We start from the raw sequence: 27,657 nt of genomic DNA, 5'->3' as shown, positions 1-27,657 counted from the left end.
TAAAGGGTCACGGCATTAGGAAGATTGAGAACCACTGCAAGGGGTTCCGGATTACCAGAGGGCGCAGGCCAGGCCAAGGGACCCCACTGGTGCACAAATCCATGCACCAGGCCTCTAGTATACCATAATGAAGTTAATATATGCCCATGTAATGGAAGAGCCACCTTAGAAGGAAAAAGGATGCTACAACATGAAAGCCTTATAAAATTAAGAAACAGTTTATCACTTGATATGAACTTTTTTATGCCTTTACCGCTACATTTTGTAAAAATACTAATTTGAACAGTAAAGAAAAAGGTGCCCAGGCAGATTACTGCTTATATGGTTTTAGTTATATTTCTGGTGCCCAAATTAGTGAAGCTTTAGTGCAATCAATTCTACAAGTAACTTGCAACTAATGGGGAAAATTAAATCTCTTACAACTTGCAGGTGGTTATTCATATTAGCCAATTAGATGGGTTTTATCTTCACTTTCATACATTTAAATGCTATCGATCATTAGCATCAAAGTCTAAAACATACCAATGAGACTGAGACTCCAAACAAAATACAGTACAAATTTATTGACTCCCATCATTCTTAGTCAAGATTTAAGCAAAGTAAACAGACAACAGAATTGGATACGAATAAGCAATGGATTAACATTCCACAGAAATCCTATTTGACTATGAATTTTCAGTCCAAAAAAGCTTATTCCTAAATAAAATCAAACAATGAATTATTCTGCTAAGGATATAACAACAAAATACACAATTACAAAACCACATTTGTTTTTCTTTCAACAATAAGCATATATTTAATAAAAGTTTTGAACAGTCTTGGATTAATGTCAATAAGAAATGATCACTTTTGGAAAATCAATATTAACCAAGTATGTAACAGGAAAATCTGGATAGCACTAACAAATGACCAAAGAGCACTGAATTCAATTATTTTACAGATTTACAGCAGAATACTTTGGTTCACAAATGACTGCCTCTATAAGGAATTTTTGAAAAGCCTTACATTAACTCATTTTTCTCCTCCAGATCTAAACGCTGACGGTTCGGTTTCTTCCTAGTTGCGTGGAAATGCCGTAGCCAGAGTAGCACTGAACAAACATGGCAAAAATTAGACAAACATCAAACTTCTTAAAGTGCTAAAGCCACAAGGGAAAAACCCATCTTTAAAACTTAAAAAGGCCAGTGTTAAAGAACTTATTAAAGAATGTGTTAGCATTATTTAAATCAATGCTTTTCACAATTACTGCAAAACACTGATACATCAGAAATTGATATAATGTTCCAATATTAATTAGTGCAATTTATAAAGAGATGTTATGAATGACATCTAATTATTTTTTGTAGTTAAGAAAAGGCAAATAATTTCACTTCCCACAGTTTCAGATTATGGAACACACACACACTTAGAGGGAACAAGGCCAACTTTAGATGAGTTAATCCTGTCTCCCCCTCACCGTGGCCAGTTGGCCTGTGGATGAAACACCCCTTACCTCCAGGGAAGGCCATGTTTTATTCTTGTCTGTGTCTGTTCTCAGCACCAGGGGGCGCTGTGTGTGGATTAGAGTATAACCAATTAAGTGCTGGGGCATATTTTTAAAGAGAAGGTTGTTACGACTTGTTCCAGATCAGAAAACCAAGAACCACTTAATCTCCCCACAAATGCACATGACATCACTGTTGAATCATTAGCTGAATATTTTGATAAAATTATAAATACATACAAACCATAACCAGTTTTAAAGGTAAATATTCTATTATTCTTGAAATATTACTATAAAAATGTGCACTAATGTTACCTCCATTGCTTACCTTAATAAAAACGTGTTTTATGATGTTCCTCCCTCCTTCCCCAACATGAAGAAAATGATTCAATAACAAGTTCTCAGATTAACAAAGAATATATTAAAACATCTTACATTCTTTCCACAACTGCATAAAAAAGCAGACATCCTGAATACTTACAAGGAATAATGAACTTTCTACACTTCCAAAACTAATTACAATCAGAAAAATCTTTTTTCAAGAATATATTTGCTAGCTAAAGAGTTGCAACAATGAAAGACCAAGTCGTCTTACACCGAGTATTTGACTACTGAGATATTCTTTAAAAACCTGTTTACTGAATAAAGCAATAAACTTGTCTTTCATTATTTTACTTCTTAACGCTTAAAATAGTTACACGAGTGGAAGCATATTTTATTTTTTGACCACCAAAATAAACTCTTTCCGCCTAATGCTTTTAAGATACAGTATAAAAAGTAATAGAAAAACCAGAACTGCATTATAAATGTTTTTGGTTCAAAATTTTATTTGAAGTTTTACGTTCCTTGCCTAGACAAAAATGTGAACTAACAAGACAAACCACTGGCAATTCTTAAAATCTAACAGATTCGCAGCGCCTATATTTAGATCAAAAATATCTTACTGGTCAACTTTATTTAAAAAACCTCAAAAAAGTGGCATAAAGGTTCAAGTCCTAGGATACTGAATTTACAATGCCAAGATACTGTGTGTTGTGGATTTATTAGATACTCAAACAGCCATAAGTAATGATTACTCTGAGGGAAACTGTCTTCTACTAAAGGGATAGATCCCAAGGTGTTCAGAGTAAGAAATACCACATCATACAGGGAATGAACTCAATGGACAATCATTCATCCTAATGTTTGACATTAAATTATATGCTTTAGTTTTGTCTCTAAAATGCAGACGTAAGAAAATATAAAGATTGTAATAATCATTAATTGTAACTTAATTTTATTTTCCTTTCACCATCAAATTTAAGAACAGAAACAGGAAGTAACCACTCAAATATTTTGGGACTTTTGAGTTTTCAAATCCTATATAATAAAAGGATAATATGCAAATTGACCTAACAGAGGAAAGACTGTGCACTCTCACAGGGGGAGTGCTGTTCAGCAAGAAGCCAGGCTCACGGGGAGCGGGCCTAAGCTGTCATCTGGACATCCCCTGAGGGCTCCTGGACTGCAAGAGGGTGCAGGCTGGCCTGAGGGAGCCCCCCTCAAGTGCACAAATTTCGTGCACCGGGCCTCTAGTGAAAAAATAAAACGCAAAATTTCATATGTAATTTACATAATGTACAAAGTCAATTAGTATTTTATAAAAATGTTTGTGTTTCAAATAAAGAGACTGTCCTTCCTACCTTTGGTCTGGAATGTGGGTAATGAGGTTGATAAGGACAGTTCTTTTCTGCTACAGCACAAATTTAAGTACTCAGCATACTATTTCTTAGTCACAGTAGTAATTTTTCTTTTTTGAAAGAATAGCTTGTAAAAAAAATTAATAAACTTGGTGGTCTTAATCCACATCACTACCTTAAAAGGATTTTGTAGATTCCCCAATTTTTCTACTTTTATATATCTGACCACCCAAGTAAAATAAAAATTGTACCTTTTGAAACAGCCCCTAGAACTTTGGATAACACCTATAAGAAACCAAAAAAGCTCAAACCTTATGGGCCAAAAGAAGTTAAAAAAAAACAACCACAAAAACTAATTTTGGACCCTTGATAGTACTTAAACAGCCGTTTAGGAAATGCTAAGCAGTGACTTGAAGCAGAACCACGTGAACACTTTACCACGATAAACTCCAACCAATTCTAACAGAACTTATCACAAGACAAAGAGGTAGGAAACTGTATACTGTCAATATCATTTTTGAAAAGTATGTGGAGACTGCAGTGTGCTGTTTCTCCCTTTGCTTCACGTCTCTGGAAGTGAATGGTAATTCAGGATTCAGAGCCCCTGGGCTGACTCTATGTAAATATAGGTCCTGACCTTTTTGTTATACTAATATTAATTTCAAAATTAGTGCCACGTTATTTTTGTCCCAAATACACTCAGATTTTCAACTTGTGGCAGCATAAGCCAGAGGAAACCAAACATCTAAGTCCTTCCAGTGCTGGACTGAACTTGCACTGTGATGTGGACACAGCACAGCAGCCATCTGATCACAACACGTGTCCCCACTGAAACCTTTGTAAACTGACCTTAGGGGCCTTCCAGAAATCTTAATATTTTCATCTCCCAAGTCTTCCAGCAATAACTACACTAAGTGACCCAAGAGAAAGTTTTTATTTTATAAAAACCTAAGTATTACTATTGCTGATTTAAATTTCTCACAATTTTCATATGAAAAATTCTACATGACCACAAAATGCCAAATATTTTTATCAAGTGTCAGGATAACTTCTTAAAGTTGAGGTTTATCACTTTTTTATTGCTAGAGTATTCTAAAGACCTAAATCAACACTGCAAACTACTCCACTTCTTCCAGATAAGTTTTGGACTTAAGAACATGGCTGAGATTTAACTAGAACTTATGTGTCTGATATAATTAAAAGCAGAAATCCTTTAATAGTATTTCACTAGCTGCAAATCAGTAAGAAAACAAAACCACCTCAAATTAAAGATTATACTGACACTGTGGAATGAGGAACCATGCAAACAACCAAGACCAATCAATTTCAACATTAATGAAGTCAAGTTGTCCTGTGACTGTAAGGTCCAGAAGCACAGTATTTTTTAAGTGTTTTCCTAAGTTGAGTAGACATTATTAATTAATGTCAGTTTACCTCCAACTTATACTCAAGAATAACAATTTCCAACCTTTATTATTTTTTTGTAAAAAATATTTTTGTTTTATATGACACATTTCACAACTTAGGCTGAAATCTGGAGACTGCTCCCATTTCGTTATAGGGAAAAAGGGGAGGTCTTTTAATTATGGGTTTGTTCATGACTCCAAAGACTAAAGGCGGTCTTGAATGTCCTATGGCAAAGTTTACACATAAACTGGCGTTTGAATGTGATCGCTGAAAGGGGTGGGGCATGGTAAAAAAGTGTGTCTGATTCTTGGGGCACAAACAGTTTATCCGTGGCTGGAGCTGCATTTTCAGGCAGACCCGTTGGACTGTCAGGCTCCAGGGGCTGGATCTTGGGCAGCGGCGGTGGTGGGGGCAGAGGTGGTGGTGATGGAGAGTTTGTGGGAACAGGGCATACTTCAGATTCTTTATGCGCTGAGTCCTCTGTAGCCTGAGACATATGGGATTGGAAGTGACTCCAGAGCCGGAAATTGGTGCGAAAAGCTTTGTTGCAAACGTGACAGATGAATGGTTTCACGGAACACAAGAGCTCCTGGTGCCGCTCCAGTTGCTTGTGCGAGGTGAACGTCTTGCCACATTTCTCACAGGGCCACAGGCCCGGGTCCTTGCTGGAAGCTGCTTCTTTCGGAGCTGTGCTGGCCTCAGGCGCCACTTCCTCCGCTTCCTCCACAGGCTCCTCTTTGACTTGGATCTTCAGTTGCTTCGAAAGGCTAAGGTCTTCGGGAAGACAGGAGGAATCTTCCGAATCGAAGTTGACTTGCTCTGAACAGTCACTGAATGCATTGTCATCTTTTGGTGTGACCACGTGGTTTGCTTTCTGAGGCTCGGGCTGGGCCTGGGGCTTGGAGGAGCCGGTGACTTCACCGTTGTGGTCCTGGATGGGTAAGGAGAAGTTTTCGGCTGGAGCCATGGTGTTCTGATTGTGGACTTCGACTTGGTGCCGCCAGATGCTGAAGGAGGACTTGAAGGTGCGCATGCACTCGAGGCACGTCAGCTTCTTGTACTCACACTTGCTCTCGTGCTCGTGCTTGAGCTCGGGCGAAAAGAACCTAAGGCTGCAGTAGGGGCACACGGTGGCGTTCCGGCACAGTCGCTCGTGGCTGCCTTGCTCTAGGAGAGAAGAGAGCTTAGCGTTACAGAGGCGGCACTGGAAAACCTCCTTGCTCGCTACCGGACCATCAAGAGCGAGAGCTTTCGGCTTAGCGACCTTGTGTCCTCCAAGAGGCTTCTCTCCGGGGTGCATCTTTATGTGCTGTTTGAACTGAGAGAGAAAGCGATAGGCCTTTCCACAGTAAGTACAAATGTACACGCCTTTGGCTCGCGACCTCAAGTTCCTCTTGATGACTTGAGCTGGGGAACTACTCTGCCCCTGAAAACCGGGCTTGCTGCGCCTCAACTTAATGATCAGGGCCTTCTTAATCTCTCTCTCTCTCACTATGTCAATCAGCTTTCTTTGGAACTTTTCATCCAGAACGGCATGTGAACTAGAGGCTGGTGACGGGTTCTTCACTATGCCGTGCTGGGTCTGACAGTGGGTCCACACCTTGAAGTTTGTGTGAAACCGCTTGTGACAGATGTCGCAAGCGTAGGGCTTTTCTGGGTTGTGGTACATGTTAATGTGCCGGTGAAGACCTGCTGTTGATCTAAAGATCTTAAGGCAATGTTTGCATTTAAATTTTTTGTTTGGTCTTGTTCCCTCCAACTCACCAAATTCATCTTTGCTCAAGTCAGAATCTGGAAAATCTGCTTTGAGTGTGGGGCTTGAGCCTTCCTCGAGATTATCTTCTGACACCAGAGAGCCGTGCTCGTCCACCTTTAACTTCTTCAAGGGCAGTCTTCGATCCGCCTGGAACCTCCTTTTTGCTGGGAGTCTGCTCATGTCTTTTTGGTTGTCTTCTGTTTTCAGAGAAAGGTCTCTCGAGCTGGATGCTGCCGAGGCGGCATCTCCCACAGTGACCCGAATGATGTCGGAGGGATCCGCCGATGGGCTGCGGGGCTCTGTCTTGATTCGAACCTCAGCAACAGGGGGTGCACCCTCCCTCTCTGTGGACTGAGAAGCACTGAAGGACCGGAGGCGGTGTGGCTGTGCAGCTGGAGTCCCATCTTCTGGGGTTGGTTTTTCACTACCCTCTTTTAAAGATGACTTTTGAGATAAAGCACAAAACACATTCCCTGGTGCATCGCTTTGCACTGCAGACGACCCCTGGGAAGATTTCAAATCTATTGAGGGTGAGTAGACAGGAACCTGACTGTCCATCGACAGTGACCGTCGCAGGAGACTCTTAACAAGCGGGCCACTTCTGTCAATGCTTTGGTTTGCAGAAGCAGACCCACTGGACGGGATCACCAAGCCCAACTTTGAGTAGTACAACAAGTTTCTGTCCTCGCCCGGGCCATTTCCTCTGTTAGTTTCTTTCAATAGATAGGGAGTCTCTGATGAGCTTCGAAGAGACAGAACAGGTGGCCGGGGCCTTTTCAGGGCCAGCTCTATAGCTTTTCCTTTGGGCAGCTGACTGCTTCCACCTGGTTTGTCATCCACTGCCTCTCTGTCTTGCAGAGGTGCGGAAGACAGGACTGCATTCCTTTTCCCCAGGCTGCTTCTGTTAGTATCATCCAAAGAGCCAGAACACTCAAGAGACTTTGTGTATCCCACAGAACCATCTTTTGGCCAACTCTTTTCAGTCAATGACAAATCGTGAAGTGGTTCGGCTGGTTTGGAAACCTGTGGCTTACTGGCATTGGCCTTGACTGCAATGTTTGGGGAGGGCTGGGAAGTATGGCTTATATCGGACGGACTTTGACTAACCGTTTTCCCTTGTGCCTCGTTCCTGCTTTGACAGACAATGACACTTCTCTTTTGAGAACTGTTTTCATCATGTTCCACGAATATTCTTTTTCTGTTGGGACACACTGGAAAGGGTGCTTGAGGTGTTTTAGAAACGATGTTAGTCAGAAAGGAAATCCCGAGGCTGTAGCCTAGTTCTTGCACAGCAGCAAGGCTGCCTTTCTCGACAAACAAAGACGAGGAATAAATGTAGTTCAAGACGTTATCAAAAGCATCTGGTTCACAAAAGTCAAGCTGGAATACAGTTTGCAACTCATTCTCCTTATTTGTGAATAAACTATGAAAATATTCACTGCTAGCAGCCAAGACATTTTTGTGAGCTCGAAATTTCTGGTCTCCAACAATCAGAAGCACATCACACAACTGTCCTTTGAGGCGTTCCTCATTGAGTGCGCTCAGGAGAGAAATGGCATGTGCTGGGTTGATGTAATGCTGTAATCCCTCCATTGCTTGGGTTTATCTGAAAGACAAAGTATAAAATTATAAACAATGCAGTGAAAAGTTCTCCATCAGGTGAAATGCTCTGCAAAGGCAGGGACCATTAACTGTCTTTTCAGAGGTGCCAATATTTAGCAGATTATAGGCACACAAAAGTCTTTGTATAAACAATCTTATTTAAATAACATGCAAAATATGAAGAAACAGGTCTCATGGCATAAGTAGATCATCAATTATTAAAATTGAGGGATTTTAGAAACTACAGACTGTAACACAGGCATTTTCACCCATCAAAAAAGTTGTTAGACCATGGCAAGTATGGAAGGAAGAGATATTTAAAAATAATAGTTTATTATTTAGGGTCCTTATCCATCTCCTGTTTGGTTCTATTCTTATTAGTTCAGAGAAGTAGTTATGATGTACTGAAATGCCTGACATCTATAATTCTGAAAGGAATCCTTTTATCACTGTGTCGGGGTTCAGAACGAGTCACCCAAGTTGTGTCTCTGAGGTATGTGGATTATTTTGAGTTAATGGCAACAGATACCCCAAGAGAAACGTTGCCTTCCGAACAACCTAGAAGAATTGAATTAGGATAACCTTTCTGACTTCTCTATATGGCAGGACAAACTACTAATTACTGTACATCTGCTCTTCTTATCATCCTACAATGAACCTCCTCTCCTCTGAAGCCCCCTGGTGCCTTACATCATCCTTAGTTCAGAATATCACATAGACCTCATTTCCCCAGTCTGTCTCTGGACCTCTCATGTATGCAGGGTTCCCATACGTAATTACATTTGGTTATTTGCTCATGTTAATCTGTCTCAGGTGGATCTGATTAGACCAGCCCAGAAAATCTAGCAGGGGTCCTCAAACTACGGCCTGTGGGCCACATGTGGCCCGCCGAAAACATTTATCTGGCCCACCGGGTGTTTTTGCCGCCGCTGTGTGCATAGGAATTTGTTCATAGTTTTTTTTTAAACTATAGTCCGGACCTCCAACGGTCTGAGGGACAGTGAACTGGCCCCCCGTTTAAAGTTTGAGGACCCCTGATCTACAGAGTAGAGGAAAGTTTCTTCCGCCCCCCCACTACTGGATATATTCATTAGCAATGCGATTTAACAATGAGTTGCAAAGTAGAGGTCTTACCAGACTGTTAAAAATAGGCATAAATTTGGAAAGTGAAAAATCACCTGCTAATGACTACTGTATCCTAATTACTATTTAACAAAGGTTAGAAATGGTAAAGAATAAAATAATTTGTTTTCTTATGTATGATAAACACCTTGTAATCTCCTGAATATTATTTTCTTACCAAAATCACATAGTCAATAATAGCATAAAGGAAACTTTGACCTAAGTCTAAACTAAATTATTACTAATTCAAAATTAAGGGATTGAATTGGGATTTCCCTGACATTCTTCTCAAATCTAAAGGTGAGACAACCTAGTGGTTGGGTGCAGGCTCTGCCCAAGAAGCTGGGGTTCGAAAGCTGGCTCCTCCCTTGCTGTCGATTAGCCTGATTATCAGGTGCCTCCTCTGAAATGGGAGCATGGACCATGCCCTCCTTTAAGGTTGTTGTAGTGATTAGGTGAGCTAACATCTCATACACAGTAAGGACTAGACAAATGATGTGCAATTAATTTTCAGAAATCGCAGGATTAATAGGCATTTAACTCAATATCAAAAAAGGGGCTCACTTGAAACCCACCCATGTTCTGGACAAAGAAAGCCATTTCATAAAGAGATAATGTTACTGTAACACATCTCTTTGGTTCGATTTTATAATGCCATCTTTCTTTAACACATTAAGCGCCCAACCCGTTTTGTCTTCCTGACGGAAAGTATAGCGTCAGTCACCGGTGACTGACTGTTAAAACGTGTTAAAAGACTTATGATATTTATTTTTAATATTAAAATGGATTCAAAGTAATTAAGACTACTTGTGACAGTTTTATCATTCTCTAGAGGGCAAGCTGTGGATGTACCAAACTCCACACCCAGCACATGTGCAGGTTGTCCCCTGGCTTCAAAGGACAAGCCTTTGCAGGTCAACCAGATCTGGGCTCTTCAGAAGAGCCCACAAGAAGAGTCTGGTAAGTCACCAACCTGGAGCGACCAAGCATCCTATACCATGTCCTTAATATTACTCTGACTCCCTGTTCCGGTGCTGACTCAATTTAACCAACTCAGACGCATGGCTTTGCTTCTGGGACAAAGCCTGTGGCCTGTCCACAATCACTCACCTCGGTCGCACTTGTCTGATTTTCGGTTCATTTCTGACTGCCATCATTTCATATCAGTGGTAAATTTTAGTGCTTGTATTTGTGATTGCTTGATAAAGGTATTTTTCCTTCCTTTCCTGTTCTGTTAGCCATCTTAATTTCTCCCTTAGCCCCACTGTACTGTCTTTATAATCACACATCTATTTATGTGCAAAGAAACCCGTCATCTTTTACAAAGGTCAGCATAGAAAGAGATAAGCTTATAATACCACACTTAGCAACTTAGCTGAGTACTGAACAGTTTGTAGTGCTAATGATTTTTGAGAAAGCTGGTTCAGATGTTGCCACAGGGGAAAAACAACAGATTAAGAATCAAAAGCTTGGACAAGTATTTTTCAAAGGTGTTTCTTAAAATCAATTTAGTGGTATAAAACTAGTAATAAAATAACTAGAGCAAAGTGAAAAATGTCAGAATGTCTCAAATGTAGTAAGGCTAACTAAGGTCTTGTGGAACTTCTGTCTTGCTTCTATGTACACACATCCAAACATGTGAGTAAGTACTGGGTTGGGATGTATAATATACTCCTTCCTGTGGGCCAGAGTCAAGACAGTGTGAAAGAAAGTGCTCTAGGCTAATCAACCTCTGAACCTCAACAATGCTACTGTGAGAATTAAATGAGAAAGCAGTAATTGTTACCACTTACTCACTCATTCAACAAAATGGCATTTGAGAAGGCCTGAAGGTGGCAAGGATGAGCCATGAGGATGGTCACTGAGGAAGAGCATTACAAGCAGAGGGGAGCGTCAAGATAACAGCAGGGATGGAGGTGAGAGCCGAGGGAGGCATGGAGGATGACATCAGAGAAGCATGAGAAGAGGCTGTGCAGGGCTGGGTGGACGCATGGAAGAACTACACTTTTTATTGGGCAGCCATAGGAAGATTCTGAGCAGGGAATTATGTTTAAAAGGATCGCTCTGGCTACATTGTTGAGAATGGACCATGGAAAGTAGGGAAAGAGTGGAAGCTGGAAGGCCAACTAGAATGCTGCTCCAATGATGCAAGTGAGACATGATGGCAGCCTGGACCAGCTAGGAGTCCACTGCAATGATCCATGTGAGACACTATGGTGCCTGGGCCAACGTGGTAGCAGGGGAGATAAAGGCAGTCATTAGGAGTTCTAGTGGATTGACTGTAGAGGATAAGAAGGTGAGCAGTTAAGGATGTCTCCAAGAATTCTTCCAGGACAACTGGAAGGATGCCCGTACTCGAGACGAAATTTGATAGAAAAATTGGTTCAGATTTTTTTCAAGAATTCAGTTTTGATATATTAAATGTTAGCAGAAATCTATTTATTAATGTACCTTTTACTGGCACCCTTTCCTGCTTCACTTTCCCTATAATCTTTCTTGTGCTTCCTGGGATCACTTCTCAAATAAACTTCCACATCTGAATCCTTGTCCAGGGTCTGCTTTTTTCGGGGGGACACATAACAAGACGCAATGGAAACTTGAAACTATAGGTATAGACTGAAGAACTGTGTGAAGACTAAACCGAATGAGATTTTGTCCTTGAACATGAAGCAAATGCTATTCCACATAGCATCTGCACCCTATTCCTATATGCTAAAAGTCAACATTTTCTCACTTTTCATTGTTCAGAAGTTTCCTTCTTTTGCTTTCTTCAAATTATCATCCCTGTTTTTGTTCTAAGTAAGTACTTCCAATCCCTTGAACCACAGGCTTCTATAATCTATAATAAAAGCATAATATGCTAATTGGACCGGACGAAGCTGGGGCTGCGAGGGAAGCCCAGTCCTGGGTACCGGAGGGAAGCTGGTGCTGGCAGCCGGGGGAAGGAAGGCGTACTCTTGCAGGAATTTCATGCATCGGGCCTCTAGTCTTTGAATAAAAACATCTGGTAATTAGGGAACAATAAATCACTCAGAGTTGAGTTGTAAAAGACATAGTCATTGTCCCTGAAAATTATTTGGGGACTAAAATCTATTTGAGTGTAACCTCCATTTAGAGTTATCGATGAGATTGTTTGCCCAAGAACTGGCTAAGTATATCCAAATTCCTGATATGCTTGATAAACAACTCTATAGTATTTTACAATCTATTCACTCAAGCACTAATTGAACATTTACTGCCACACATTACTGTAAACATTTTTCATTCGTTAACTCAATATTTACAGCAAAGGCAGTACCCTATACTATAGGTAATAATAATACCCTACACTATAGGTACTATTATTATCACCACCCCCATTTTATAGATGAGGAAACGCAGGCACAGAGGGATAAGGTACATGCTCAAGGTCAGAGACTTACTAGTAAGCAGCAGAGCAGGACTCAGCTTCAGAGGCCACACTCTTAATTCATACATCACCTGTCACTAGTTTCCTCTTTTAACTCTCACATAAACACCTAAGCTAGGCACTGTCATCATCCCTGTTTTACAAATTAGGAAACGGAGAGGTCAAGTAATGTACCCAAGGTCACCCAGTCAGTTAGTAGTGGGTCTGGAGTCTGGCCCCAGAGCCTGTACTCTTAGTCATCATGTTACATGCTTCTCATTACTGGGCATCCGTCTAGTATGTGCCAGAACCAGCTAGACGTGGTAGATATCTATCTGACAAGCATGGACCTGCCTTATGGGCACCTGAAATCTTGCGTGGGAACAGAACAAGTCAATCTGTCATCATACTCCAATATGCTAAGCACCAGACAGGTACACAGAGTAGAGACAATATAGGTGATGGCACTGATCCAGGTGAGAGGAAAGTCAGAGAAGGCATGCAAGGTAAGAGGCCTCATGAACAATCAGGTGTTAAGAACATGGGAGGAGCCCTGGCCGGTATTCCCAATGGTTAAAGCGTTGGCCCACGCACTGAAGGGTCTCAGGTTTAATTTCTGGTCAAAGGCATGTACCTTGGTTGCAGGTTTGTTCCCTGGTCCCAGTTGGGGCGTGTGGGGGAGGTAACCAATCCATATGTCTCACATTAATGATTCTCTCTCTCTTTCCTGCCTTATCCCTTTCCTCCCTCCCTCTAAAAATCAATGGAAAAAAATATTCTCAGGTGAGGATTAACCATCAAAAAAAATAAATAAATAACATGGGAGGAGTCAGGAAGGAAGGGTGAAGGGCACTTCAAGGACAGGAGCAGTATGTCCAACATAATAGGGACAAGACACAGTGGCGGGCTGGAGCAAAGGAAGGACACACATAGGGGAGGGCAGGTGAGTAGGGAAGGCAGGCGATGAGGCTGGAAAGAGGATAGAGGCCTGAGGGCCCTGGGGGCTACACTCAAGGACTGTAAGAGGAGTGTGACCTCTTCCACCTTTCCAGTAGCCCAACACTCCGATGCCTGCAGCAACAGGACAGAGAGCACAGGGCAGGGCAGACCCCTCGCAGGTTGAGGCCTTTGCTTTTACCTTCAATTCAATTACTAAAACTGAAAAACAATGGCTCCTTTCCTGGTAGAGCTGCAAACAAGTAACATTCTGAACTTCTGTGTTTTAATGGAACTTAACAACTAAAAATATAAAATGCTATGCTAAAGATGCAGGCAAAAGGGGGGAGAAACCCACACTGTGAAATGTCATGAAATAATCCAGCAAAACCCTGTGTGGTTGGTGGGTGTGCAGGCTGGATTCTCAAAACCCACTGCCTTTTCTGCTCTTCTGTCAGACGAGGCCAGCTTTGTTACTGGATGCACCTTCTCTCCAATAAATCTGCCGGCTTATCACACTCCGTTTCTCACGCATGTTTTAATTATGAATAATCAGCCTCTGACTTACAGAAGACAGTGCATCGTAAGTTTAAAAGCTCTATGTACACACATTGCCACTGTACCCACGTCCTGTACCTTTCCCTTTGCTCATTTCTACCTTACTCATCAGTGCAAGAGCTCCTGCTACCAGCCATGGTGGAAAAACCTCTGCCCTCTTAAAAGAAAAGTGGGTGAGATGGGAAGAAAAGTCCCCTTTATGAGTGGCAGAAAAGGCTTGGAGGAAATCCCCCGGGAAAACCAGATTCTGATACAGGGCTGGCTTGCTTACCACTGGGTCCCGTACACAAGTATCTTCCCAAACTCTGCCTGAACTTTCTATTTCATGCTGTTTCCTGAAATTTCCAAATGAGAGAATCTTTATGGTTAACAAGTCATGGGAAGACTTTCAAATCTGTGTACTTGCCTGAAATCCTGGCATTGCCACCTACTAGATATGTAACCTTGTAAAGATCACTCGACCTTTCTGAGTCCAGTACTAGTGGTTTTCTTAACCTGATGAGCGGGGCTAACACTACCCACCACAAAGGATTTTCACGATGAACGAAAGACACAGTATGTTTGAAAGTTCCTAGTATATATAGTGTTTCCGATATGGCAAGCACACATTTTATTTCCTTCCTTTCCTGAATGTTTATGTGGGCCTGCTACATGTCACGTATCACAAGAGGTGCTGGTGACGGCAGATGAATGAGCTGGCCGGCTGCCTGCTGCCCAGTAGCACACATTCCTGTCGCAGGACATGCATGATGAAGGACACAAGAAGTGTATAATAATGCTGATTTCAGGAAGCAGTTAATTGGGCCAGGGGTGGGAGGGTGGATGAGTGAACAGGGGGACATCAGGAAGGTTTGGGACTCACAGCTCACTTGACTAGTAGTAACACTCACTTGATTATTAATACAGGTTTTCTACTACAGGTACTTTTCAGAAACACTCATTTGATCCTACCAGGGCTTCAAAACTCCCGAAGGCTTGCCCTGGCCCAAAGCCCTTCAAAACTGGATTCCAAAAAATTAATTCATATCAGCACCTCAAATTCCTCAGATACTAAATGCTCAGAGGAGCGGGGAATTCATATTTTAATATAATTTATTTCAATGCAAATAATTTCCTCTTTATATCAAATGTAGAGGAGTTGCAAGGAGTTAAGATTTTTAAGGGGATGGGTGGAAGGCAGGCTCTTTTGGAATACACAGCTTTCTGGGGAATTGAAACAGAAAAAGGGAAGCACGTAACCACTTAGATGAAAAGACACTTGGAGCTGAGTAAGGCACTCAGAAAGGAAGATGGGAAGGGACCAAAATAACCCAACTTTCAAGTTCTGGAGACTAAAACTCAGGCTGGCATTAGAGCTAAGGTACATTATACATCAAATTGGCTCCAAGACTAGCACACAAAACCCTTACTACCAGATTTATAGAGAAATGTCTCTTTATATATTAACCTAGACTTGAACTCTGAGCACAGAAGCCTTTGGAATGTTGGGGACTGCTAATATAGTCCTAAAAATGACACTGGAAAAAAAGAAATGCATGTAACAAAAAGCACACACACAGAGAAACAACGCACCTACATTTGACACTCACTCTGGGACAATATAGACATCCAGACATTATTTGAAGTTCCTCTGATTTCAACGCCAGCCTTGCTTATCTGATCCTTCAAGAGAGCAATGTCACTCACTCCCTTGGATCGCCTCTCACCACATTTTCAGTCTCTTGAGAAGGTGTAATTTTGATTAAAGGTGTGTTCTCTGCACCTCCAGCTGAACGGCTCTGCTGTAACTCAGTTCAGGGTGAGTGGAGACTCTCTGGTCTTGGCAGCTTAGCAGCCACTCTCCTCCTGCTGCAGGAAGCCCCTTGATTTGGCTTTGGAAGAACTACCCTCGTCCCCCTAAGTACAGTCTGATGCCTATTCTCCCTTGCTCAGGAGTAAGTACATAACCAAAGCCAAGCTGATTAGAAACGTTCTCTCTGGAACCTGGCCTGAGACGACGACAAAGGCAGTAAGTGGAAGCTGATTTATTCAGCAGTGGTCTGGGAGTGCAGCCTGCCAGGGCCTGGCTACACAGATTCCTGCAGTTACATACCATGGTTTTTCTCTTTCCGTCCAATTCTTTAGCTTTTCCTTAAACCTCAAGAGCAACCCTGTATCTTTATAATAAATTCCCTTTTCTATTCAACCCAATCAATCTTTTCCTGTTCTTGTTATTAGATGATGCTAACAACGCATTTCATGTGCTATTCATTCTTCCTGTCTCCCCTTCCAAATGCATGGATAAACTGCGGCTGGACTGAGCTTTCCAAAACAAAGCTTTGATCGTTCATTGATTGAACACATTAAGTATCAGCACTATTAATTCACTCTAACTGAGCTCCTATTAGGTGGTGAGACATACCGGAAATACAGGGGTGTACAAAACAGACAAGGCTCCTACTTTCTAGTGAGGTAAATCACATGATAAACAAGGAAACAAAAAAGAAGAGTTCAGACTGTGCTGTGTTATAACGGAAAGAAATAGGGTGCTTTGACTGAGTAGAGTAACTAGCGGTTTGGAGAGGAGGGCAAGGAAATGCCTTAATGTGATATTTGAGCTGAGACGTAAGACCTAAGTGAAAAGAGCCAGACTCGACTTTGTTTAAAAACAAAATAATAAAAACAATGGTTCTCCATTAGGCTAAAAGGCAAGATTTTAAAAACGTGTGCTCCAAGGTTCTGCAAATTTGGTTTCAAACTAGTTTTTAGAACCCTGCCCCCGCCCCGCCCCCCCCCCTTAGTTATCCTGGTGTTAACTTCCTGCTTCAGACACTTCATCTCTGAGACACAACCTGCACGTCCTGCTTCTTCTATCACCCACTCCGTAATGTTCTATACCTCATGGAGCCCCCTCCCCAGGTCTCTACTCAGCTCAACATTATCTTTCAAAGCTCAGCTCAAGTTCCAATGAAGCCTTCTGTCATGGGCTGGATTGTGTGACCAGTCCCCCCCCACCCCCCCATATGCTGAAGTTCTAACCCCCAGTACCTCAGAATTTAAGTGTATTTACAGATAAGATCTTTAAAGGGGTAATTAAGTTAAAAAGGTCTTTGGGCCCTACTCTAAGCTGACTTATAACAAGAGGACACAAACACAGAGGTTCAACGATATGAAGACAGAGAGAAGATGGCCATCTACGCACCAAAGAGAGGCCTCAGGAGAAATCAACCCTGCCTATACCTTAATTTTGGACTTGCAGGCTCCAGAACTGTGAGAAAATAAGTTTCTGTTGTTTAAGCTATCAGTGAGTGGTACTTTGTCATGGAAGCCCTAGAAAATGAATTAACACACCTTCCCTGACTACTTCAGTCTGTAATGAGCAAACACCTTTCAACTCCTGCATTACACACAGTGGCATCATTGATGCAGTGTTTATTCAGTGCCTTACACTGTTAGTCATCTGTGTCTCCCCAGCTGAACTGTCAGCTTTTGAGGACTGAGAATCTACTTAATGTCTTTTGACACTCTTCACAATGCTCAACATTGTATCTTGCACAACAATAAGTATTGATTTTTTTCAGTACTCTGACATTCCAATTAAGTGCAGGAGTGGAAATTATGCTTTTTTATTTCCTATCATAAAGCTGGTCCCTTATATTGATTTTCCTATTATTTCCTAGATAAAGTCCAAATGCTGGACTGACATACAGGACTCTTCATACTCTGGTTGCAATTAATTTCTCCACCCTTATTGGCTTATTGGACATTTCTTACCATCCACCCTACAAACTTGCACACCTGGTTTCTTACCATTTCTTTACTCAGCCAACTTCCACAGAAAGATCCAGCTCAAATGCACTGTTCCTGTACAGCTTTAGTAATTTGCCCCTATCCAGTAGCTTAGTCATCTGAACTACCATAATACTTATCCTCTCTCTGCAATAATACAACTACTTCGAGTGATACCCTTCATGGGAGTCCCTAAAAGGGTTCCGCCTGTTATCCCTAATGATTAGCACAACGCCTCGCAGGTATCTAATGGGGAGAGAGAGAAATTATCACACTAAAGGCTCAAGACCTGGACTTGCTCACCTTTATTGCTCCAGCATCTGCTATAGAGCTCAGCTCGTGGCAGCTTTCTTTGCCGTGTGTATGAGTTCCTGTGGCTTTCATTTACCACTGAGCAATGACTCTGAAATCCGTTATCTCTGCTTGGACTTCTCCGTGGAACTCCAGCCTCTCAGGTGCCCAATGAAGACTTCCATCGCAGGAAACCCCCATGTCCAGGACTGCAGATATGAGCCACACCTTCTCGCCCCTATCCCCATACCTGCTTGTCTTCACCTATTTCCTATTTAGTTTGGTGTGCTGACAACCACCAGTTCTCCTAAACCAGAAACCTCTTCTCTTTCCTTTCTAGCGAGTCCCCAGGACCTGTCAGGCCTCCTGCATAAGCAGCCCGAGATCTGCTCTCCCATCCCCACTGGCTTTGGGGACATCTAAACTTGCCCCTTCAAAAACCTCTTCCCCCGGAGATTCCCTCAGGAACTCAGCCCCTTTTGTGTTACACACCTAATCCCCCTGCATAAACACTGTAACTTCCTCGAGGGCGGGGGTTATAACTTTTCCAACTTTTATTTCCACAGAATGAAGCATACTATATATATTCAATAAATAGTGTTAAAAGAAATGAATTAAAGTTACTTTGAAGTAAACCAAAGCCCCAAGTTTCTGCTTTCTTTTTATCATCAATAGTTAGGGATGCTTCAATTTAAATGCAGAGGACGATTAGTCATTCCAGATGAATGAGGAATTTGCTCCAAGGACGGAGGGAAACGTTTTAAAAAATAACTGTCAAGGAGAAATCTTCCTAAAATGGATTAACCCATGTTCCTGTCCCCTTAAACGAGGTAAGCAGAGCACAATGCGGGCTCCTTACTGATGACTCAGGGTCATCATGATGAACAATCGCTGGACTATGCTGTAATACACGGATGCCCTCCGATGCTAGTGCTGGCTCTGGCACGGAAAACCCCTGGCTGCTACACTGTGCGGAGTCTGATGAGCATTTGCCCCGTCGCCCACTGTCAGGCAACCCTGCTGCAAAACCTGCCTAAAAACACCCCGCCTCCAAGCGTGCTGCTGCAGAAGCCCCCTCCCCCGCCGCCCTCTGCCCCAGGCCCACAGCCCCGCGGCTGGCGTGCACAGTCACCGGGTAAGGGCTAGGACGGAGGGGCTCTCCTGCAGTCAAAGGCACGATCTTATGTAGTGAGCTACAGAGTATGTTCCCCGTAAGTAATCCGGGCGGTAGGAGCACCCATCACAAGATGACGGGGACTAGGGCCCACGTAAGTCTCTGGGCCGGGGTCTCCGGAGCCGCCGGTCTGAACCCCTCCCCTCCCCCCTTCCCCACCGCAGGCCGCCGACTTCACACCGGGGTTTTCCCAAGCCGAGCAGCAACGCCGGTGGCCAGCGGAGGGGGCTGTGCTCCGCGGCGGGCGGTGGAGGCAGAGGAACAGGTCTTCCCCGGGGCCTGGGGGGAAAGGAGTGCGCTCCGGGGTCCAGGCGTTTGGCGGAGGCCCGGCCAGGAGGCAGGGCGCGCAAAGCAAAGTCGACCTGGGTTACAGGTCGGTTAGGCCGGCGGGGCCCGAGGGGACGGCGGGAGGGGGCGTAGGCCGTGGCAGGTGCGGGGTCCCACTGACCCTCCAGCTTCCGCGCACGCTCGCGCGCCCCTCAGCAAACACCGGCCAGTGGCCGCCGCCACAACTGCGCCGGACGGGAGCACGCGCCCTTGACGGGAAGGCGACCCAACCGTTCGGCGCAGCAGCTGGCTCAGAGGCCCGGCGCGTCCGCCCCCAGGGCCACCTGGCCGGGCGAGGGAAGCCCAGTGAGGGACCGAGCATGCGCAGTGGCGAGGGCGAGGCCAAGTGCGGGAAAGGAGCATGCGCAGTGTGAAGGCACAATAGGCTACGTGGGAGCCCAGGGCATGCTCGGTGAGGGACCGGAGCCGGCGCACGCGCAGAAGCGCCCAAAGCCCGCAACCCACAGGAGAGAAAAAACAGGAGAGAAATCACCTCAGAGTTACGTCAGGAAAGGCCGCGTTTTGCGGGGAGGCTGTGGCCTTCCACAGGGCCCCGCAGTTCTCCTAGGGCGAGGGGCGTGACAGTTACTCACCGGTCTTCAGCCCGGAGGCAGACGCCGGGTCCCTTTCCGCTCACACTCGGCTCGCGCGCGCCGCAGCCGCCGCTGCCGCTGTGATTCCATCCATCTTGAATTTGACGTCATCCCACACCAGGGATGAGGTCATCGCAGGCAGCGCTCGTCACGTGCGCGGTGCTGTGATTGGCCGCCGGGCGCTCGGGGGCGGAGCGAGGGAGGTGCGCGGCGCCGGGGGCGGGGCAGCGTCGGGCCGACGGGAGGACAGCCAGCGCCACCCGCGTCCTCCCGCGCCCGGCTTCTACCGGGGCCGCCCGCGTCCGCCTCCTACCGCCGCTAGCGTCCGCCCGGCGCCCGCCTTCCTCCCGCTCCGAGCTCTCGCCCAGCCCGAGGCAGACTCCTGGCGGCCGCGAGGGGTGGCGGCGGCGGGAGGGGCGCGCATCTCGGGACGCGGCGCGGGTGGGCCCGGTGAGTCCCCGCGCCGGAGCGACGCGCGCACCGCGGAGGCTGGCAGCGGACGTCCGCCCCGCCCCCGGCCCAGCGCGTGTGGCGGCGCCTCCGCACGCCCCTCGGAGGTCGCTTTGCCAATGGAGGCGCGGGCGCAGGAGCCGGCTGGGGCCCTGGGTGGGCGTCACTGCGGTCGTGGGCACAGGCGCCGGCGATGCCTGGCTCGTAGGGGCTCTCATCGGGTCGCCCCCGCAGGAAGCTTGCGTGGAAGTGCGCCGCGTATGAACCTGCTGACCTTGAGAGCTAGCGTCTCCCACCAGAGGGTCTGATCACGAAGGACCACCTGAGAGTGGATTGGCGTGAACGGGCCCCAGAGTCGCCCTGCTGGCACAGGTCGGGGTGCTTGCTCCGATCACGTGCCTGATGGCCTCTGCTTGTCCACTGCTGCTCACCGACAAGACCTCCACTGTCAGCAGCATCCAGCTAAATGGGCAGTTCACTTACTTTCTCTAATATTAATTTTAATTTCATGTTTCTTGGGCTTAGTTTTCCTGCAGGAATATTACAAGCCCATTAATTAGAAAACGCACTTCACCTTTTTTAAAAAAAGGGTTTTTTTAAAAAAAAAATACAGATTTTAGAGAGAGAGAAACATTGATTTGTTCACTTATGCATTCATTGCTTGATTCTTGCCTGTGCCCTGACGGGAGATTGAACCCACAGCCTTGGAGTATCAGGATGATGCTCTAACCAACTGAGCCGGGGCCAGAGAACTCACTTCGCTTTTAGTCAAAAGCCAGAAAGTTAATGTAACAAATGCCAAACTGTAAACACTAATTCTAAAGAAAGAGTCTGCTAGGCAAGCTAAATAGAACATCATATTGTTTGATATACTTCAAATGGTAATTTTCAAATAAAATTTTAATTTCTTTCAAGTTGAATTTATGCACATGACCCCAGCTAATTTATAAAATGTTTGAGGAGTATGTGTAAGAAATAATTTTGCATTAGGCTAATAAAAACTAAAAAATTGTTTCAAAATTACCAGCTCTATTATCAGTTGTTAGAGTTTCACTAATTTTAAGAGTACTCTTAGTCTCAAAGGAAGAAGCTTGGACCTAAAATTTTTCTCCTACAAGTATTTATTTATTTTTTATTTTTATTTTTTTAAATATATTTTATTGATTTTTTACAGAGAGGAAGGGAAAGAGATAGAGAGTTAGAAACATCGATCAGCTGCCTCCTGCACACCTCCTACTGGGGATGTGCCCGTAACTGAGGTACATGCCCTTGACCGGAATTGAACCTGGGACCTTTCAGTCCACAGGCCGACGCTCTATCCACTGAGCCAAACCGGCTTCAGCACCTACAAGTATTTAAAACTTTCAAAACGGGCTTTGACTTAAGATAGGACGCAGCAGTGATTGTAAGTCTTTTAAAGGGCCTGGGGTTTTAGGGTCCCCTGTGTTTAGGCTGGGCGAGCGCACATGTTTAGCCCAAGAAGATCAATACAAAGCTATGCAGCAAAGCCTGAGCTATTAGCTAGGTTTTCCTGTTCACCGAGTACTGTAACCATGTGCCAAAAGCAATCTCTCTGAACTTATATCTCTAGCTGCCTCGGGAACATACACAGTGGCGTCTCCGCTTTAAGCCCTGTGACTGGGCTTTTGCCCTCATCATTTTACTACAAGGCACTTGACTGCTAAATCCGGCAGAAACTTGTCACTCTTTCAGTCGGCCTCTTTGACTTGTGAGTCTCTGTACAGATTCATTTTTCAAATCTACTTGCTTAGTGACGCCTCATTCCTCTGGATTTTTCTCCCTCTTCTCTGACCCTGGTTCTTGGCCTTCTGTGTTGGCCCCTCTGCCTGTGTCCAGCCTCATTCATACTTTGGGTTTCCCCAGGTTCTGACGTGGCCCTCTTGTTACACTCACCCGGTGCAGTCGCAGCCATCCCTGGGACATTAGCCCAGCCAGCTGAGCTAGGGGACTTGGACACCATCTTTGCTCCTCTTTTTCTCCAGTGTTCCCCCTATCACCAAGTCTGGTCCATCAACCTCCTGAATGTTTCTTTGATAACATAACCACTTTCCACCCCAACAACTTCCTAACTACTCCCCAGCCTACAGGTCAGTGATGGTGAACCTATGACACACGTGTCAGAGATGACACGTGAACTCATTTTTTGGGGTTGATTTTTCTTTGTTAAATGGCATTTAAATATATACAATAAATATCAAAAATATAAATCTTTGTTTTACTATGGTTGCAAATATAAAAAAATTTCTATATGTGACACAGCAACAGAGTTAAGTTAGGGTTTTTCAAAATGCTGACACGCCGAGCTCAAAAGGTTCGTCATCACTGCTCTAGGTCTTTCTTTTGTAATCTACCCTCATATTGCAGTTAGTGGTTTTTTTTTTAAAGTAAAAGGTATGCCATTCCTTAGCTTAAGTTTTTGATGGCTCTCAGTTACCCCTATGGAGGGTATGTGCCTATCTATATATGTAAAAGCCTAAGTGACCGAACGACAGAACGACCGGTCACTATGATGCACAGTGCTCAATACAGGAGCTGACCCTGGTAGTCTGTGTGCTCCCACAGCCAACTTCCCACAGCTGGCCAACCTCCCGAGATCACTCCCCCTGGCCGCCCTGATCACCCAGATCAGAACTGGGTGAGATGGCCCTATTGGCCCAATCGCCAGCCAGGCCGAGGAACCCCACTGGTGCATGAATTCATGCACCGGGCCTTTAGTTACTTATAAGGTGCTAAGAGTGGAGGTCACTCACTTATGGGCTCAACTCTAAGTGGTGTTTGTAACGTGGGAAATTGGGGTGGGAATCCTAAGCTCAGGTCCTTGCTAAATGTCTGGACGCTGGGTGTGAGCAGGGTTGTCATATAGTAAAAATACGAGGCCGAAACTCAAAATCACTGTCTTGTCCTCCCAGCCTGCCAGTACCTTCTCATCCCTCTCGCTTGCTCTGAGCCCAGCACTCTGCCTGACCTATGTTAGGAACGCCACATGTTTTTATGAGTATATTTTCCATACACGGATGCATCCGAACAGGATTGCTACCATCATATGTGTATATTTATACACAGGTCCCAACATTTATATAGCCAGCTTCTTGTTAGCCCCATCTGGATAACCCACACTGCTCACTGAGCAAACCCACAGCTACACTTCCTGTCTGCATTCTCTCTTTCCTTTACCTGTTCTTCTTTCCCAGTCTCTGTCCTACTGAATGGGGCTGCCACCTACCTCATTACCGAAGCCAGGAACTTGATGGTTATTTTAGAGACCTCTCTCAACTTCTGTATCCAGCTATCACTAAGTCCTATCAACCTATCTCTTAAATAATGGCCCCTTAAATCTGTCCTCACTAGCCCTCCTGCTGTTCTTGGCCTCCATGGTCTCTGGCCAATCACTGTAGCCCCTCCACTAAGTTCTTGCTTTGGTTTTGCTCCTTCCCTTCCCAGCAGTCAATCTGCTTTCAGTCAAATTATCTTTCCAAATGCAGAGCTGATGTCTGCTGGGGTGGCCTCAACCTGCGGTTGAGATGGCTTCTCTCTGCTCCTCCCCTTCACCCACTTTGGCCACGTACGGCTGGGACAGGCACTGACTCAGATGCCCTGTTCCTACTCAGTCTTCTGGCAGATCTGATCGCTCTTCCAAGCACCAGCCCAAGGCCTCCTGCCTCTGTGCTTCGTCGCTCTGCCATTCATCATCCCCGGCTGCTCGCAGGCCAGCCTCTGCACTAGCTCGTGGGCCCCTTAGTGCGGAGACCGTGACTGTTAACCTGAGTATTCCCAGGGCTTTGGGCCCGTTGCTAGGGCTGTCCCCGGCGGCCAGTTCCCTGATTCTGTGGTACTGGTGATACTGTAAAACCTAGTGTGTTTGCATTTCCTGTGCCAAACAAACACAGCCCTTTCATAAATTGGGGGAGGAAGGTCTCTATGGGTTACAAGCCTAAGCCTCCACATTTTTGGAAGTGGAAATTTTTCATCATCTGCCATTCTCTTAACCATGTGTTTCATTTTGAACATGCATCCCGATGTCCAAATTTGCCCCACCTATAGGTTGGGAAGTTGCCCCTTTAAAAAATTAGGTTGGGGTAGAGAATGATATATTACTTGTTAAAAGATTTTATCTTATTGTTGATTTTTAGAGAGAGAGAGAAACATTGAACTGAGAGCGAAACATCTATTGGCTGCCTCCTGCTCGCCCCCTACCAGGGATCAAACCCACAAGCTGGCCTGTGCCCTGACCAGCAATCTAAGGGGCAACCATTTTTATTGCTGGTGTCACAAATGACCACAATCTTGGTGGCTTAAAAGAGCATGATTTATCCTTTTACAGTTCTGATGGCCAGAGGCCCAGCATCAGTATCACTGGGCTGGAATCAAGCTGCTGGAGGACCCTCTCCCTCTGGAGGCTCGAGGGGACAAGCCATCCCTGCCTCTTCCAGATTCTAGTGGCTGCCAGCAGTGCTTAGCTTGTGGCCACATCACTCTAACTTCTGCCTCTGTGGTCACATTGCCTTCTCACTGAGTGCCATCTCTTCCTTCTGTCTCTCTTATAAGGACTTTTGGGATGGCATTTAGCCACCCCCCCCCTCCAAAAATCAAAGATAATCTCCCCATCTCAAAATCTGTAACTTAATCACATCTGCAAAGACCCCTTTTTCATACAAGGTCATGTTACGGGTTCCAGGGATTAGGACCTGGTATCTTTGGAGGTGAATATTCAACCCACTACAGGTGAGACAGGTTTCCTGTGTGCATGTTAGCAGTGAGGGAAGGCTTATGATAAAAGAGAGAATGAGAGAGCGAGAGAGAAAGAGAGGAACTGGACTGGAGAGTGATGACATGGGAACTGGACTGGAGAGTGTGACATGCTAGATTGCCGTGTGCATGGTTTAGGACTGTCCCCTTTATTGTGAACACAATGCTCAATTATGAAATGCTCAATCAGGCTGGACCTGAAGGGGCCATGGCTCTGTCTTCAGCATGGTTGGTATTGGGTCAGGCTAAGGGTCAGTCCCACTGGGACTGTCTTTATAAGTTACCGTAAAAAGGAAGGGGGATACTAAGATGAGTGCCTCCCCAGCCAGAAGCACTGGTCTGCTGTGTGCTTCCCTTTCTTAGAAGGGCCTGATTGCCTCTTGCTGTCTCTGATCCCTACCTTGGTCCTTTAAGATCAAGGACACTTCAAAGTCCTCCAGTTCAGACTGAGAGTAACTGAATTGCATCAACACCTCCATACCAGTTTCTAGCATCCCTTTGCCTTGAGCAAGATTGGAGGACTCTTGTGTGTGTATGCAAGCGTGTATGTTTGTAACAGCAGTAGTAATTCTGGGTATTTGATTCTGGACTGTAAATAGGACTATGGGCTTAGATGGGGTTGCTTCTGTAATAATCCATAAGTTGCTATCATGAAAGGAGCTGAGGAATACAATTTCTTTAAAATGTGCACCATGGGATTTCTTGTGTAAAGAAAGACAGATCCCACCTTCCCAAGGCTGAGAGATGGGGTGAAGATTGACAGCTACTGTTGAACAAGCATCTGCCCTCAACTGTGATTCGATCCACACAGCCACTATACTCTTGAGGAATAATAAATCCCATTTCACATACCAGAAAAGTGAGGCTCATTAAGGCTAGGAGGTGGAGAATGGGGATTGGAACCAGGTCTGGCAGCGAAATCCATGACCTTTTAAATAAGCTGCTCTGAAAGTATTTCCGATGTGTTGGGTGGCATTTGCTCCCTGGTCACCCCTTTGTCTTCTCTCCCTCCTAATCGGAAGGGGGGAACCCAGAGCACAGAGCTCTGGGTAGAAGCTTTGGGAAGGGAGCAGGCATGTGCAGATGGGGATTAGCTAGAAGGAAGCCAGAAGCAGAGGATTCATACCCCACAGCCTGTCCGGTGACTGAGTTGCAGATGAGCTACTATAAAGAGTGAGGTGTGGCCCTTTCAGTGTGCTCAGTGGTTGAGTGTCGACCTCTGAACCAAGAGGTCACGGTTTGATTCCCGGTCAGGGTACATGCCCAGGGTTCGGTGATGGTCGGGTTTTGGCTCGATCCCCAGTGTGAGGCATGCGGGAGGCAGCTGATTAATGATTCCCTCTCATCACTGATGTTTCTAGCTTTCTCCCTTTCTCTCTAAAATCAGTAAAAAAGAAAAAGAAAAAGAATATAAGGATCCTAGGATTCTTTAAAATAATTTTTTTAAAAAAGAGTCAGGTGTGTGGGATAAGGTCCAGGTCTGTTTCTTGCCCATTCAACCTTATGATTTATGTACCTGATATGGCCTAGGCCAGGGGTGGGCAACCCCTGGCACGCGTGCCGAACATGGCACACCAGTAACTTTTGCTGGCACTCAAAACCCTCTCTTATATAATCTTCCATTTACAATTTTTTTCTTAATATCGATTTTTTTATTTTTCAGATAAATTCAGTGTAGGTGCATCTTAGATAAATAAATAATTTTACATAACAAGTTATCTTAAAGACCATAGACATGGATTGACGAGAGAGGGGAAGAGCAATTTCTATGCCTCTGCCTTAACTCTCCCTCCCTTCCTAGATCCGACCAGTGTTTTGGTTTCATCCACATATGCTTGTGAATCTTTGTTCTCAGTGATGAATTTTATTAAGTCTCGTAATAGGAGTAGCCTGACGGATGAAAGTAGTAGCTCGTGCATATCTCTGAAGGTCACGAAATATAAACCTGATGTAAACTCTCTGTCATCAGTGATGCAGCAGCTGATAATATAAAACGGAGTCATAAAGTTTTCTGTCGGACTATCAGTGTACATGTATACATTAAAAAATAAATGTATTTTTCACCATCATATACTGTGTTTTTGTCGCTTGAATGAATTTTATTATTTCTTCAAGGTTCTTCACATACGTACACCTTAAGAGCTATCAAGTAGGTGTAACATGTTCTCAAAAAATTAGGGTTGGTACGCAGAAGAATTTTGAGTCAGAGATTTTGCTGGTTTTGGCGCGCACTCACAAAAAGGTTGACCACTCCCTGGCCTAGGCTTTGTGACAGAAAATGAGTACTGCCCTCAAGGGACTGCCATTCTCTCCAGGGAAACAGACGTGAACCATCGTCCAAGTGGTCAATACGAGA

General features: G+C 44.6%; 1 protein-coding gene across 4 annotated transcripts; it reads right to left on the bottom strand.

The window, feature by feature from the left end:
- Positions 1-537: 537 nt before the first annotated feature.
- On the bottom strand, positions 538-20,477 carry ZBTB21 (zinc finger and BTB domain containing 21). 4 transcript variants are annotated; one of them, XM_036351400.1, is made up of 3 exons: positions 18,003-19,978; positions 6,334-7,931; positions 538-5,736 (listed from the first exon to the last, which is right to left on the bottom strand). In XM_036351400.1, the coding sequence occupies exons 2-3, from the start codon at positions 7,916-7,918 to the stop codon at positions 4,742-4,744; spliced, it is 2,580 nt and encodes an 859-aa protein (XP_036207293.1). In that variant the 5' UTR covers positions 7,919-7,931; positions 18,003-19,978; the 3' UTR covers positions 538-4,741. The 4 variants fall into 4 exon arrangements, with proteins under 4 accessions (XP_036207293.1, XP_036207291.1, XP_036207290.1 ...); XM_036351398.1 differs by lacking the exon at positions 18,003-19,978 and adding an exon at positions 19,985-20,477 and having other exon boundaries at positions 538-7,931; XM_036351397.1 differs by lacking the exon at positions 18,003-19,978 and adding an exon at positions 20,085-20,477 and having other exon boundaries at positions 538-7,931.
- Between the last annotated feature and the right edge of the window lie 7,180 nt (positions 20,478-27,657).

This window comes from Myotis myotis, unplaced genomic scaffold (genome assembly GCF_014108235.1).
Source record: "Myotis myotis isolate mMyoMyo1 unplaced genomic scaffold, mMyoMyo1.p scaffold_m19_p_2, whole genome shotgun sequence".
NCBI lineage: Eukaryota > Metazoa > Chordata > Mammalia > Chiroptera > Vespertilionidae > Myotis > Myotis myotis.
The sequence above is the reverse complement of the archived record's forward strand: the minus strand, read 5'-3'. Positions and strand labels throughout refer to the sequence as shown.

Coding starts and splice junctions, on each gene's coding strand:
- ZBTB21 (XM_036351398.1), bottom strand. CDS start 7,918: ATGGAGGGATTACAGCATTACATCAACCCAGCACATGCCATTTCTCTC.